The following is a 16,360-nucleotide window of genomic DNA, read 5'->3' on the forward strand; positions in this document are numbered from 1 at the left end:
CACCTTCAGACCTTCAACAAGCCCGAAGCCTCCGATTAGGGATGACCATTTGACCCAGCGGGCAGATACTCACAAAACCAAACCCATTCTGCGAAAAATTTGTCAAACCCATACCCACGTAACCCACCCCATAGTATAATGGGTATTACCCTTACCCGCCCCACTAAAGTAACGGGTCACCTGCATTTTGAAACCGATTAGGAGACAGTTTTGGGTTTGGACTAGGAAAATACTCGAATAATCTATTTTCACACCATGGACGCTCTCACTCTTGGTACAACTACGAGTGTCCCTTTTCAAACCCTAGACAAGAGAAAACTTTCTCATAAAACCTCCAAAATTGGAGCAAAATATTGGGGAATGGAAGCATTGTCAGGCTACTTCCCTGAAGAAATCATATGTGAAAATCTGCTTAGGTTGCCCATCAAATTCGTAATCAAATGCAGCGCAGTGTGCAAGTTATGGAACTCTTTGATCAGAAGCCTGTCCTTCATTCACACCCACCACATGATCCAATCCAACAATCAAAATGACGAGGGCTTTCATCTCCTTCTACTAAGGGCTTTTTCCGAAAATACAAAAATTGCGCCTTACTCATTGCGTTGGGACAACCCTGCATTTGGTGAGTATACCAAACTTATATGTCCAATTTACAACAACCGATCCATGGAACATTGTGTGGTCGGAACTTGTAATGGGCTTGTATGCCTTTCTGCCTACTCCGACGAAGATGGTTATTTCATTGTAATTTGGAACCCATCTATTAGAAAGTATGTGATTCTTCCTAATAGTCCTACCCTCACTAAAACTAGCAGTGTAAGATATGCATTTTGCTATGATTCATGCATCAATGACTATATGGTTTTGAGAATTGTGAGTGAGGGATCAATTTTTTGGCAATCAAACCCATGTGAGGCTGTTGAGGTTTGGTCATTAGCCAGGGGATCCTGGAAGAGTGTCAATGCCGCTGCTATTCCTGCCGACTTTTTGCCTTATGGCAACAAACATGCTTTTTTCAATGGTGCTCTGCATTGGGCTCGATGCTATGAGACAGATGACGAAGACCATTTCCTTGTTTCCATTGTCACGTTTGATATGGTCAATGAATCATTTGGCGAGGTGCCCATGCGTGAAGCTGTGAGAGGAATGTCACCACCCTATGTTTTCAAATATGGGGAGTTCCTTGCGTTGTTTGATTATTTTGAACCAGCTACTGTTGATATGTGGGTGATGACAGAGTATGGTGTGGCAGAATCATGGTCTAAATTATTCAGTTTATGTGTGCAAGAATCTGGTATAGAGCCATTTGGTTTTAGAAAGAGTGGTGAAGTAGTGATTCAAGTGGATGGCGGAATACTGAAATCGGTCGACCCTAAGTCCCAAGAAGTTAAAGACTTTGGAATTGATGGATATGAGTACTACTTCTTCATGGATTCTTTTGTAGAGAGCCTTGTCTTACTTGACCAAGCCAATGCTATATCTTACTAAGGAGCAGGAACAATATGGATTATATTTTTACACATGCTTTCTTTTGTCAACGGTGCCTTGCAATTACATTTTTTTTCTATTCTGACTTTAATTTGGCTAGTGAATAGGTTTGGTAGGATCATTCTTGCTGTTTATTTCATGGTTATGTATGTATTTATGATTAAAGTTCCAGTTTTATTTGAAATTTGGCGTCCCTTTATTCACTGTTTGATTTCATCGGGTCTTCAAGATTGTGTTTTTGTTTGAGACAGTTGACAAGAGTCACTCTCTGCGGTAACAGATGCCTAGCTAGCAATTGGCATTCTACTTAATATTTATCCCAAATCAACACATAATTGTAAACTTTCAATTTTTTGAAATAGGTTCATTCAATTGACCATGAGGATAAGATTGGTCCTCAAACTTTAGGACTCAAGCATTGCTCAAAAAAAAATAAAACATTAATCCAGCAGCAACCATTGCGGGCCACCTCCCTTCCTTGTAATGACAGTGTTCCCATAGCGCTGGGGACTCCCATTCTCTCTCTCTCTCTCTCTTCCCTTCTCTCTCCCATAAATTTAAAAATTGCATAGTATTCGGCGGATTAATGTTGAAAACTTTCATAGTATTCAGCTCAATCGGAGATGTTGAAGTTAGATAACAGTGGTTGAACTTATGAACGATCGTGGTTTTTCTAATGCTAATCAAATGGGTAGATGAATTCTAATTTGACCAATTTTTTGCAAAGATGATGTTTGAGTATGAACATAGAAAATGAACGGCTCTGATTGTTGAAATCACACTGTGGTCTTCCCAATTATTGAAACGACAAGGTTTTAAAGAAAAAATTAATAGAATTATACTCTTCAAGTGTATTTATATGTAGAAACTTACATCTCGATCATGTTTCCAACGATCCGAACCGTTCATTTTTTAGTTCCTCACTCCAAGATAATCCCTGCAAAAAATTAGCTCAATTGGAGATGTAGACGTTAGTTAACGGTGGTCGAACGTACTTATGAACAATCGTGGTTTTTTAATGATAATCAAACGGGTAAATAAATTCTGATTTGGCCGATTTTTTGTAGAGATGATCTTTGAGTATGAACATAGAAAATGAATGACTCCGATCATTGAAATAACATTGTAGTCTTCCAAATTATTGAAATGACAAAGTTTCAAAAAAAAAGTTAATAAAATTATACTTTTCAAGTATATTTATATGTATAAGCTCACATCACAATGATGTTTCCAACGATCCGAACCGTTCATTTTTTAAATTCCCACTCAAAGATCATGCCTGCCAAAATTTTGCTCAATCGGAGATGTAGAAGTGAGGTAACGGTGGGCGAATTTATTAACGATCATGGTTTTTCTTAGATAATCGAACGGGTAGATGAATTTTGATTTGGCCAATTTTTGCAGGGATGATCTTTGAGTGGAGAACTAGAAAATTAACGACTCCAATCGTTGAAGTTAGGTAACAATGATCAAATTTATTGACATAATAAACAGTTAAGTGTAAGTGAAATTTGGTGGGGGTAAATTCCCGCTAAATATTTCACTTTTTGGGCAACGAAGTACATTTCGTTGCCCAAAAAATCCTCGGGAGACGAAATGAGCATTCTATCACCAAAGGTGCTTTAAATTTCGTCGCCTAAGGGTTTAATAGTTAAAGGGTAATGCTATTTGGACCAAATTAAGTGACCAAATGAAAGGGACTAAGTGAGGTGTCACTTAGGGAGGTGGTCCTCATCTCCACATCTCCACATCTCCCCATCTCCCCAAGTGACACCTCACTTGGTCCCTCTCATTTGGTCACTTAATTTGGTTCAAATAGCATTACCCATAATTAAACCCAAATCCCCTTCTTTCTTCTTCTTCATTTCGATCACATGCCACCTCCCTCCCCAAAATCTTCTTCTCCCTCTCTTCTCCCCCCTCCCTGCCTAAGCCCAGCCCTGCCACGACCCGACCTGTGCCACCCCTTCTTAGCCCAGCCCAACCCAGCCCCGCCCTCCTTTCTCTCTCTCCCCCTATGTTTCTTTCTCATCTCTCTTTGCCTCTCCTCCCCAGGCCTTCATTAATTATATAAGAATTGAAGCACTTATGGTGCCATCAAATTGTACAAGGATTGAGGCACTTATGACTCTCAATTAATTTGAAGAGGATTAAGAAACTTTTGACCCTTAATCAATTACATATGAATTAAGGATCTTATGGCCCTTAATTGGAGATTAAATTACTAAAAAGTTCATTTTAGAGCCCTTTGTACAAAAAAAATTCACTTAAAAAGTTGAAATGATAAATAAGTCTACTTTGTACAAATAAAGTCCACATTTTATACAAATAAGTCAACATTTTGTTTCTTTCTAAGGATTTCTTTTTTTGAAAACTAAGAAAATTGTCATAGTAACAATGATTGCTACTCCCAAACAATAGCAATTAATAGAGTATTTTTGCAATTTAAATAGTTAATGTCCCACAGTAACAATGATTGTTACTGCCAAACAGTAGCAATTAATAGAATATTTTTGCAATTTAAATAATTACAGTCTCACAGTAACAATGATTGTCATTGTCAAATAGTAGCAATTAATAGAGTTTTTTTTTTTAATTTAAATAGTTACTGTCTCACAATAACAATGATTGTCACTGCCAAACAGTAGCAATTAATATAGTATTTTTGCAATTTAAATTGTTACTACCTTTCTCTTTTCCCACATGACGACCTTTCTCTTCTCCCAAGTTTTTCTTCTCTTTTTCTCTCATTTCTCTCTCTTTTCCCCATGACTCTCTTTCTCTTTTTTTTTTCTCTCCTCTATTTCTCTTCTTCCTCGCGCGTGACCTCTCTCCCTCAGACTTATCTCCCCCCTCAATTTTTCTCTCCTCTCTCCCCGCATCCTCTCTCTGCCTTACTTTCTCTCTCATCTCTCTACCTTTCCACTTTCTCTCAACCTCGAAACCCAATCCCCAGCCTTAACCGCCGCCCTCCCCCCCCCCCCCCCCCGCATACTCTCTCTCGTTGCCTCCCCTGACTGATGCCAAAGGACCGGCTAGGTACTAGTTTTTTGCAACCGGGCCGGGTTAATCTAATTGTTCTAGATCTAGGTTAAAAAAAAAAAAAAACCCTGTGGATTTTTCGTTATAAGGATTGAGAAACTTTTGGCTCTTGATCAATTGCATAAGAATTGGGGATCTTTTGGTCTCCCAAATTATTTTATGAGGCTTGAGGATCTCCTGGCCCTCAATCAATTTCATAAGGATTAAGGATCTTCTAGCCCTTAATAAATTGTATAAGGATTGAGGAACTTCTGGCCTTCGATTTATTTGAGTATCAATTTTAATTCTGATCTCTTTTGCGATATATTATGTTACAATTATAATAATATAGAACAAGGAACAAAAAATGTGTTTATTTGAGTATCAATTTTAATTCTGATCTTTTTTGTGATATATTATGTTACAATTATAATAAGAAGAAATTACAGATTTAGTCCAGTTATTTTATACCTAATTCAATTTTGGTGCACAATCTTTTTTGAGTTCTATTTTGGTCCACTAATTGTTCCACTTGTTCAATAAAGGTCCAGATTTGTTTTCTCAAATTTGGCATGTCTTTTACCCTATCAAATCTCACACAAATTCAGCAAATATATATTTGTTTTAAAGTTATGCATTTCTTCTTTACAACCATATAAAGATCATTCAAACTGGAGTTTTAAAACTCAAGATAATTGACCCCAAAGTGGAGTACCCGAAACTGCCAATTTTTCAAACTTCACCCAATCTCAATTATCTTAGATTCTAGTACTCCAAATTTGTTTTTATAATTAAGAAATTATGAAATATAACTTATACTTCAATTATAATTGAAGAAAACACAATCCAAATGATTTAAAGTCACAAATCTGGACTTTTATTGAACAAATGAAACAATTAGTGGACCAAAACAGAACTTAAAAAAGATCATAGACCAAAATTGAACTAGGTATAAAATAAGTGGACCAAATCTGTAATTTCCTCTTATAATAATATAGAATAAGGAACAAAAAATGTGTTTATTTGAATATCAATTTTAATTCTGATCTCTTTTGTGATATATTATGTTACAATTATAATAATATAGAATAAGGAACAAAAAATGTGTTTAAAAGAATAGAAGCAATCACATGTACCAACGAAAATTGAAGGGGTGGCTCTACTTGACCTCCAAGGCCATGCCTCCATCATCAAGTGCCAAAAACAATCTCCAGCAATTTAATCATGGCCAAAACACTTCAAAATCATATTTCAAAGTTCATATATATAATGGATAAACATATATATCAATCATGGCACATGATTTCCGATTTGGCTAATTTTTTGTAAGGATGATCTATCAATGAAGATGTAAAAAATGAACGGTTTGGATCGACACAAAACGACTCGTGTGGGCCCCAATAGGGTATACCTCAACATAAATAAGTTGAGGTATACCTCAATAGAAGGAGGGTTTATGTTGAGGTATGACCTTGTTGGGGCCCACACGAGTCGTTTTGTGGCGATCCGAATCGTTCGCAAGGATCATCTTCATTTATAGATCATTCTTACAAAAAATTAGTCAAATCAAAATTATTTACCTATCGAACTTTGATAAAACAAATGGATGGTTTCATCGAAAATATTTGGTTCATTCATTTATTTGATTAAAGTTAGATAGGCAAATGATTTCCGATTTGGCTAAATTTTTGCAAGGATGATCTATCAATGAAGATGTAAAAAATGAATGGTTCGGATCGACACAAAACGACTCATGTGAGCCCCAATAGGGTATACCTTAATATAAATAAGTTAAGGTATACCTCAATAGAAGGAGCCTATATATATATATACATATATATATCATCACATGCATTATATATGCAAACATACATGATTAAAATAATTTAAATGGCTAAACATGATTCAAAACCAAAATTACAGCACATGTACAATAATTTTCGGCACCCATGGACATATCCATGGAGTTGCTGAAAATCCCATTTAATTTATAGCACCATCCTTCTACTTTGATTGATCAAGCCACCATCATAACCACACACGCACATATATATATATATATATAAATCATGCAATCGATAAAATTAATCATACATAATCTATATACATATATTTATGAAGAACAATCAAAGAACAATATCATATAACTCATATATGAAATAGGATACCCAAAATAAACAATCAATAATCCGAAATATAAAATAACCATGAATTCCATAATCATATGACCTAGGCTCTGATACTACTTTTGGAAATAATAATCATGAGATTGATCATAATAACCAGAATTATAGAAAACGCAGCGGAAAGTGTAAATTAAAATTTTTCTTATCAAACTCAAACCTAGGATGCGATCATGTGCATATATAGAATTCAAACAACGAACAATAATAGAAACATACATTCTTTTGTTCATCGATAGAGTTATCTTTATCCATGCTAGCTTCTTCTACCTTTTGATTCACCCAAGCACCACAAGTGTCATGCCTCTAAAAATAGTCCACAAGGAAATGATCAAGCAAGGTAGATGAGAGAGGTGATCGGGAGTGCTAACTTCCAATCAAGTCTCTTTTCTCTCTATGGTGGCCAGCTGCCCTATGGATTGGTTCTCTTTATTTTCTGCTTTTTCTCAAAACACACAGTAAGTGAAAGAACGTACTCCCAAAGTTTTCACCTAGTGTAGACTCTCTCTTCTGTATTTATATTGTAAATAGGAAAACTAAATTTCCTAAAACCCAGAGAGGTGGCTGGCCATGTAGGAAGGGATTTGGGTTGTTGGGATATTTTTATTTATTTTACATTTATCCAAAATAAATTACCAAGTCAAACTTGGTTAATCAGACTTAGGCTGATAGTTTTATCCAAACTATTTACCAAGTCAAAATATCTCATATATATTTATAATTAATATTTCTCAAATATAAATATCATATATTTATTATTTTGGGCTTTGCCTAAGTCCAACTTACTTGGGCTTTGGGCTTTGCTTAAGTCTAACCCGAATATTAATTATGACTGTAAGACCAAATCCAATTTGAACTTTAATTAATTATTCCCAATAATTAATTTCAACCCAAATAATTAACCAATCTCATTAATTAATTACATCTTCCATCTACTGTTCTATTGCTTGGTCAACAACCTTATATAGAGTGTGACTTCTTAGCTTCTAATTCTTTTGGTAGTGAAATTTAACGTCTTCCATTAGAAGCACTTCTAAAATAAGAATAATTAATAAATGATATTTATTAATTAATTCTTCATTCCACAAGTCATGAGTGACGCCTAGCAGAGTATCATGACTACCCAGAACAACCAGAATGTTGGTGAACCTATTCAATTCGAATCTAATCGTAATATATCCTTCTGCATACAATAATCAAAACACAAACAATAGGGCATGGATAACTCTTTGTCAATTCCTTGTAAATGTTCATATGTCTAGACATTTTCTAACAGTTGTTGTCTAGTCTTTATAATTTGCGTATACTCATTTCTCAAATTATAACGTAATGCTTTGATCAGAGTCTCCAGAACAACTATCATAGAATGTCACATAGTTTATTCACCTTCTTTACGGAAGGTGACAAATTCCTTGTTGTACAACTATGATAATTCATACAGGAATCACTAGACCCGATCCATACGCACTCCAAGTCCCTTAGTCGGGTATGGGTATATTGTATAGTCAAAGTCTAGCCACACATGCAGAAGGCGACCCATAGTGTCTCAGGTTAAAGGATTAATTCTTTATGATGTTATAATTAAGGATTCTTTTTTGACATGTCGTAAAACTCTATACAAGAATTCTTTTCAATGGTCACATTCAGTGAACTTAATCCCGGATCAAACACCCACTTGTTTATCATAGTGTCAATCTATACGAATAAACTGAGACTCATCATCGATCCATCCTAAAGATGCTGATATAACATATGCTAATATAAAATCACATGTGTTCAGTATGTGATCTGTTAATCAGGGACATTTTTAGGAAATAAGAGTTAAGGAGTAACTGTCTCACCTATTCTAATCACAAGAATGCTTTCTCCTTATCTTAATATCCATGGACATTTTATATGCATTTTTTCAGTGTATCACATACACTGATATATGAATACATAAAATAGACTTTGCCCTTTTGTATATTTATTTAATTAATTCCTAAAACTCCAATAATAAATTGGCTTTTAGGACATACATCTAGCAGAACCCGCAGTGGATGACGCGTGAGCAGCTGCAAAACCGACATGACTATAATTGTGAGATCGGCGGGCCCTTTGTGACACAAGAGTTGACCAAGTACTCGAGTCGAGCTGCGGGAGTGGTGTGGGCTCCGAGGCGGCATCGAGCTGGACTCCAGGAGTGGATGTGGACTTGGATATCCTATTTCCACTCGCCCTCCTATTCGTTATCAAATGCATCTACCCCCAAAAATATACCTTTAATAAGTAAAATAAATTTCAAAATACAACTAAACTAAATTTAACATACAAACTAATTAAGAAATTTTATAATTAAAAACATACAAACTAATTAATAAATTTTATAATTAAAAACATAAAAACTAACTAATAAATTTTAACATATTAACATACAAACTAACTAATTAGTTTTATAATTAAAAACTTACAAACTAACTAATAAATTTTAACAATTATGAAACGTTGAACAATTTACCTCAAAACTTTGCAATTCCTCAATTCCTACAAAAAAAATTAACAAATTCCTCAATTACTGCAAAATACTGAAAAAATGAAGAAATGCAAAAAAAAAAAAAAAAAAAAAAAAAAAAAAAAAAAAAAAAAAAAAAGGGAAATTACCCAAATCTGAGAGGAGGGGTGGATAGGGGTTAGGGTCGGGACAGCAGAGAGAGTGGAGATCGAGGGAGGTAGGGGGAGGGTGGCGGGGGGGAGAGGGGAGATCAAGGGAGGCAAGGGGAGGGGGGGGGAGAGAGAGAGAGAGAGAGAGAAACTAAGGGCGAGTCGGGGGTAGGGCGAGGCTGAGCTAGGTTGAGGCGGGGAGGGGCGAGGCTGGGGAAGGGGAGGAGAAAAGGATCGAAGAGGGTTTAGGAGAGAGGGATCAAAATGAGGAAGAAGAAGAAAGGCTGGGTGTTTTAATTCACACACCCTTAGGCAACATAATCAGCTTCATCGCCTAAGGATGTGAAATTTTTTCATTTATATTTAATACACTAAGCCGTTTATTATGTCAACTTACTTGATCACTGTTACCTAAATTTGACGATCGGAACCGTTCATTTTCTATGTTCATACTTAAAGATCGTCCCTACAAAATCGGCCAAAATGGAATTCATCTACCCGTTCGATATTCATTAGAAATCCACGATCGTTCATAAGTTCGATCACCGTTACCTAACTTCTACATCTCTGATTGAGTTAATTTTTTGCAGGGATGATCTTTGAGTGGGGAAATACAAAATAAATAGTTCAAATTGTTGGAAACATGATCAGATGTGAGCTTCTACATATAAATACACTTAATAGAGTATAATTTTATTAACTTTTTCTTTGAAACTCTGTCGTTTCAATAATTGGGAAGACCACAACATGATTTCAAGGATCTAAGATGTTCATTTTCTATATTCATACTTAAAGATCATCCCTGCAAAAAATCGGCCAAATTAGAATTCATCTACCCGTTCAATTAACATTAGAAACCACAATCATTCATAGGTTCGACCACCGTTACCTAATTTGTACATCTCCGATTGAACTAATTTTTTTGCAGGAATGATCTTTGAGTGGGGAACTAAAAAATGAATGATTTGGATCCTTGAAAACACGATCGCACCGTATGCTTATACATACATAAACATGCACACACAAAATGCACTAGAACTTGGGCGACGAAGTAGATTTGTCTCCCAAAGTCATCTTAGGCGATGAACATCTGATATTAATCAATAGTATGGCGCCAAGACCTTTTTGGTGCGTAACTTTGAGAGACGAATTGATTTCGTCTCTCAAAGGTGCTTTAAGAGATGAACGCAAGATTAGTCTCCTAAAGTCCCCTTAGGCGACAAAATAGTTCGTCGCCTAAACCTCGATGGCTTTAGGCGACGAATTCTGATATTTGTCTCCTAAGGTTGATTTGGGTGACGAATTTCAGTTCGTCTCCCAAAGTTTCGTCTCCAAAACTATTTTTTTTTTTGTAGTGTGTCATGCTATGGCCAAATATCAATCAATAATATATAAACATGAAAAACATACAATTAACTAGAAAAGATAAATAGCATCAGATAAGGGCAGTGCACAATAAAGAACCATCGGACATGAATCTAAAATCTAAAAGCCATATAATCACATGGGTTTGAATATGTATTGTCTCACCAATGAATTTTGCAATTTTTTTGCTATGCCGATTGAGTTTTTTTTTTTTTTTCATATGCCTTTATAGAACTTTCGTGTTGATAACATGTTATAAATAAAAGAGAAAGTTTAGAGAGAAGACAAGAGAGATGTAAGGAGAATTCACAGTGAGTATTCTTCTCATTAGACTATCTATAGGCTTAGGGAGTATCCCTATTCTACATAAATAAGGACTACAACAAATAGAAATTACAAAGTAGCCCTAGATACATCTTTGTGGACAGCCACAGAAGCTGCATTATTTACAACAATAAACATATATTAGCTATTATATATATGTTAAAAATAAATAATATTGGTTCAATTAGACCCGCCAACCTGGCCCGACCATCTAAGCCCATAAGGCCCGGGCCGCACAAGCGGGCTTGGATTGGAGTGTCGTTGCCCAAGCTCGACCCGACCCAACCTAATAATGTCAAAAGGCCCAATTAGGTCCAACCTGAGCCCATTATTTTAAAGATGGACCGGCACAGTCCAGCCCAATTCAATGATAATGCCTAGTAATATATATATCTTATTATGAACGGTTGTAACCGTAACCATGGAATGTTATAAAAGTTCTCTCTCTCTCTCTTTTCTATTTTTGTGTCAAAGTAATGACAGTTAAAATCTTAGTAGTTATGAATCGTTTTAGTTTACTATTATGATTGCTTCACTACATTGTCCTTTTGGCAGGATATTGTGCATATACTAATATAGAAAACCCTATGGACCCTTCACCTGCAGAATCAATTTGTATAAAGACAGAAAACCTTATTTCACATCTCAATTCAGCTGAAATTGTGGCTGAATGTGGTTGACATTCTGATTAAATCCATTGCTTTTATAACCTCTAATAAGAAAGTATTTTCAGAAAACTTGCACAAACATTCCATAAAACAATTAGAAGATTGAGAGTCACCATGGTTAAACCAGGTTCTTAAGATATCTGAGCAAAACAAAAAGAATATTAAACTATACTAAAATATGGTTGTGAATCAGCTGGAACAATAAATCTAAGGTCTAGGAAACGTCCACTGCCCATTTGACTTGTTAGCTGGCTATCAGGGTCTGAATGTACAACCTCACCTCCCTCACTCAATCATGGAAACACTGTCAACCAAGCATGAGACCAGGAAATAAGACCAATAACATCCACCATTGCCCTCCTTTGGGTCCTACAAAAAAACAAAAGTTTTCCCAACTCAATAAACAATAATAAATCAAAAGTAATTTACCTTATCATAGAGGTCACATCAAGTAATCCACCACAATTTAGTTACAACTTACTATGATAAATGTGCAAATCCAGACAAACTTAAAAATACTGACATATACATTGGAAAAACTTTGCAAAGAGGAAGAACAAGAATCACAAACCAGCTGGAATGCTAGACAAACCAGTAGGCTGGCTGAAGAGCAACAATGAAAAGAATAAATTTTACTTCAAATTGATGCGGCAGAGGTGCGTGCGAAAGTGACTTCAAAGCACATGCAGAAACAGAGCACAAAGTATTCATCTGGACTAGTACATACAACAAACAAATTTTTACAAACTTTTATAACCTCAGTCTTCTTTCTTTAATTCCTAGTTACATACTGCATTAATGATCAATTTTTTTTTCTGGCCAGGACTGCATTAATGATCAATAAGTCTTCAGTTTTGGTCCAAATGGAATTGCTTCAAAAAACTTAGCCAAATTCAATTTCTACCGCTACTCCTTGCTTTGTATGCATCCATTCCCCTTTTCTTTTTGCAAATATAGGTACTACCAAGTTCAAGCTTACTCAAGCAAATAACTTTGTCTTAGCTCTCCCTATCTGCAAACTTTTATCATCTGTATAATAAATAGAATTTCCAAAACTTTTATCCTTCTTCCATTTTTGTGTTTTTTCATTTGCTACTTAAAACTGATATTTCTACATATTTATATTTATATATATATATAGCACCATCAATACATAATAAACAACAGCCCTAAAAAAAATATATATCAAAATCACAACCTACAATACAGAGAGAAAAAAAAAAATCAAAGCTGAATTCCCTAATTTAAGAAACGTAAAACTGAAAATTTGATAAGATTGATGAACTAACCGTTAAATTTTCAAGAGATAAGATGAAGCCCTAATCATTCATGCTTGACAGAGAAATGGAGTGAGATGTAAGCTGGCTACCAGACTCTGAATTTACAAGCTCACTTCCCTCACTCAATCATGGAAGCACTGTCAACCAAGTATGAGAACAGGAAATAAGACCAATAACATCCACCATTGCCCTCCTTTGGGTCCTACAAAATACAAAAGTTTTCCAACTCAATAAAGAATAATCAATCAAAAGTAATTTACCTTACATAGAGGTCTTTTTTTTGGTCTAAACCTTACATAGAGGTCACATCAAGTAATCCACCACAATTTAGTTACAGCTTACTATAATAAGTGTGCAAATCCAGGCAAAATAGAGCTAAAAAATACAAACTTATACATTCGAAAAACTTTGCAAAGAGGAAGCACAGGAATGCACAAACTAGGGCATACAACAAACCAACTTCTTTCTTTAATTCCTAGCTACATACTGCATATAATGATCAATAAGACAGTTTTGCTCGAAATGGAATTGCTTCAAAAGTATAGCCAAATTCAATTTCTGCCGCTACTCCTTGCTTTGTTTGCATCCATTCCCCCTTTTTTTTTTGCAAATATAGGTACTACCAAGTACGTTAAGCTTACTCAACCAAATAACTTTGTCTTAGCCATCCCTATCTGCAAACTTTTATCATCGGTATAATAAACAGAATTTCCAAAACTTTTATCCTTCTTTGTTTTTTGTGTGTTTTCATTTGCTACTTAAACTGATATTTCTGCATACATATTATATACATACAGGGTGCAAACGATAAGTGTTTACTCTATTAATTATATTTCAAAGTTTAACAACCCATTAAACAATTTATACCAAAATCACATATGGCACCATCAAATTTCAAAAGAAGAGAAAAAGATCAGACCCCTCTACAAAATCAATACATATATAAAATCAACCAAAAAAATATATCAAAATCACGACCTAAAATACAAGAAAAATTCAAAGCAGAATTCCTTAAATTTTTGTATTTTTTAAAAAATATGAGATTTGAAACCTAAAACTGAAAATTTGACAAAATTGATGAGCTTACCATTAAATTTCAAAGAGATTGAGATGAAGCCTAATCATTCAAATGCCATTTCAAAGAGTTGATGGGTGAGTGGTCGCCATTACTGATAGATGTTCTCTAGTTGGGAGTGAGAACCCAAGATATGAGTGATGGACTGTGATGAGAGATAGAGCTGCTAGACAGAGAAATGCAGTGAGATGTCAGTGAGTAGGAGTCTGAGAGAGAATGTGCATGTCAGTGAGAGAATGAAGGATAGGTGATGGAAGCTCACCTTAGCAGTTAAACAGCACCTGTATTTTATTCAACTCAGGACAAAAATGTGACAGACAGACAGACATAAATTATGCGCAGTGCCCGCGCCTGCACAGGGAAACGGTAATAAGCATAAAACAAAACGATTTAAGACATAAAGGGATATGAAAAAAACACATTGCAAACAACAGCATCCAGAAACATAAAGGGTTGGGACAATAAATTTACGGTCTTAAGTTCAAACATAAAATGTAAGCCCCAAGCAACTCAAACACACATTAAGCAATGAGCATACACACACATGGATATAAGCATAACTGCATAAGCATAAAACAAAAGGATTTAGGACATATGCATTTGGAACCGGTTTATAAGAGAGACCCATTGTAAATAACAGCATCTGGACACATAAAGGGTTGGAAATTACTTGACCAAAAAAAAAAGGGTTGGAAACTAAGCTAAAACAGTCACTTTTTAAATTGGTTGTGAACAAACTATAATGTAAGCCCAAATCACACTCAAACACACATTAGGCAATAAACAGACATACACATGGATAGATTGAATCTTAGAATTCTAAGAGTCATGTACTGAAAACCACAGAGAATATAAATTGGCCAAAAGACATTATAAACAACAGCATAACAAAGCTAAAACATTAAGGCAATAACCAGACACACACATGGATAGATTGATTTAATCTTGGAATTCTAAAAGTCATGTAATGTAAAACCATAATATAAATTGGCAAAAGGACATTGTAAACAACAGCATCCGGAAACCTAAGGGTTTAAAACTAAGCTAAAACATATTTAGATTGAATCTTGAAATTCTAAAAGTCCTGTACTGAAAAACTATTTGCTTACCACTGTTAGTTGATGCGTTTAAGCACAGAGAATATAAATTGGCGCTTGCCAGCATGCCAATAAAGCCCGACCTCATCCCCTTGTTCAATCCCCCTCCGTATTATAAATTCTTGATGCCAACTTCCCCCAAGCTTATAGCCCACCCTCTTCCGAAACATAACAAAATGCAGTGTTCTGGAGTCATAATCGTACACTGGAACTCTACGTTGAGCTCGAGGTTGAGTTTCAAGGTTACCCAAGCGGGGAATCAGATGTTTGTCCACCAACTTTTTACTCAAACCCAAATTTTCCAAATCTGAGTATATAAGGACCTTTTTGAACGTCCAAGGGTCTCTGTCGAGAGTTAATTTGGTGTACACCCCACGCTGACTTTCCTCCTTTTCTTCAGCTTTGGTATAGTTTCTGAAAGATTCAAGATTGGCAATGTGCAGTCTCTCTTCTTCGGCTTCGTGTTCCTCCATTGTTACCATGTGCTGATCTTGTTGCAGATTCAGAAAAGCAGGTTCTTGGATCCAAGAAGGATCCCAGAGAAAAAGGCCAGTAGATATGCCAATATCCATGGAGAAAGACGAAAACTTTGTGATAATGCAAAGGAAGAGAAATCAGAGAAAGATGTAATCTTCGTGACAATGCAAAGGGAGAGGAATCAGAAGGAAAAAAGCTTTCTTTGTGAGAAAGCGAAGCTTTCTTGATTATTCTCGGTTATGGAGGGAAGAACTTTGAGAATGCGAGGGAATTATGAGACTATGGGAGAGAATGGGAGGGAGACTGAGGGGACTTGAATGATCGAAAGGCCGATCTATATTATATATGTCTTATGGTGACCCAAGCAATTTCAGCCCACCCCACTCCTAATCAAATGAAAAGCCCAATCCAATGGAATTAGAGGAGATTCTTTTAATAAAGGGTTAAAAACATTTTCAGTCCTGTTTTTTGCTCCGAAAACAGATTTGGTCCATATGATTTCAAAATTTTACATTTGGTCTCTGAGTTTTATGTTTTTTTCAATATAAGGACAATTTTAACAAACTCAAAATTTTAATTTTGTTTAAAAATCAAATGAAAGGTTACACATATATGATTTTTTTGTCATTTTTTAGTGTAACTCACGAGTTTATTAATTTTAATTTGAGAAAAAATCTCATCATGGTTATAAAATGTTCTTAAATTGCAAATAATATAAAACATAAGGACAAAATGCGGAATT

The 16,360-nt window shown here is 35.3% G+C and overlaps 2 protein-coding genes across 2 annotated transcripts; one reads left to right on the forward strand and one right to left on the reverse strand.

Moving 5' to 3' along the window:
- The first annotated feature begins 255 nt into the window (after nt 1-255).
- On the forward strand, nt 256-1,488 carry LOC147277857 (F-box/kelch-repeat protein At3g23880-like). Its single transcript, XM_086255743.1, has one exon. The coding sequence runs from the start codon at nt 256-258 to the stop codon at nt 1,486-1,488; it is 1,233 nt and encodes a 410-aa protein (XP_086111869.1).
- Nucleotides 1,489-15,158: 13,670 nt separating this feature from the next.
- Nucleotides 15,159-15,713, reverse strand: LOC147277858 (B3 domain-containing protein At2g33720-like). The gene has a single exon (XM_086255744.1). The coding sequence runs from the start codon at nt 15,711-15,713 to the stop codon at nt 15,159-15,161; it is 555 nt and encodes a 184-aa protein (XP_086111870.1).
- Between the last annotated feature and the right edge of the window lie 647 nt (nt 15,714-16,360).

The sequence above is a fragment of the Dryas octopetala genome, chromosome 8, assembly GCF_963921425.1.
Source record: "Dryas octopetala chromosome 8, drDryOcto1.1, whole genome shotgun sequence".
Lineage (NCBI taxonomy): Eukaryota > Viridiplantae > Streptophyta > Magnoliopsida > Rosales > Rosaceae > Dryas > Dryas octopetala.

Bases quoted from the DNA above. Each gene is read 5' to 3' on its own strand.
- LOC147277858 (XM_086255744.1), bottom strand. From the start codon at position 15,713: ATGGATATTGGCATATCTACTGGCCTTTTTCTCTGGGATCCTTCTTGG.
- LOC147277857 (XM_086255743.1), top strand. From the start codon at position 256: ATGGACGCTCTCACTCTTGGTACAACTACGAGTGTCCCTTTTCAAACC.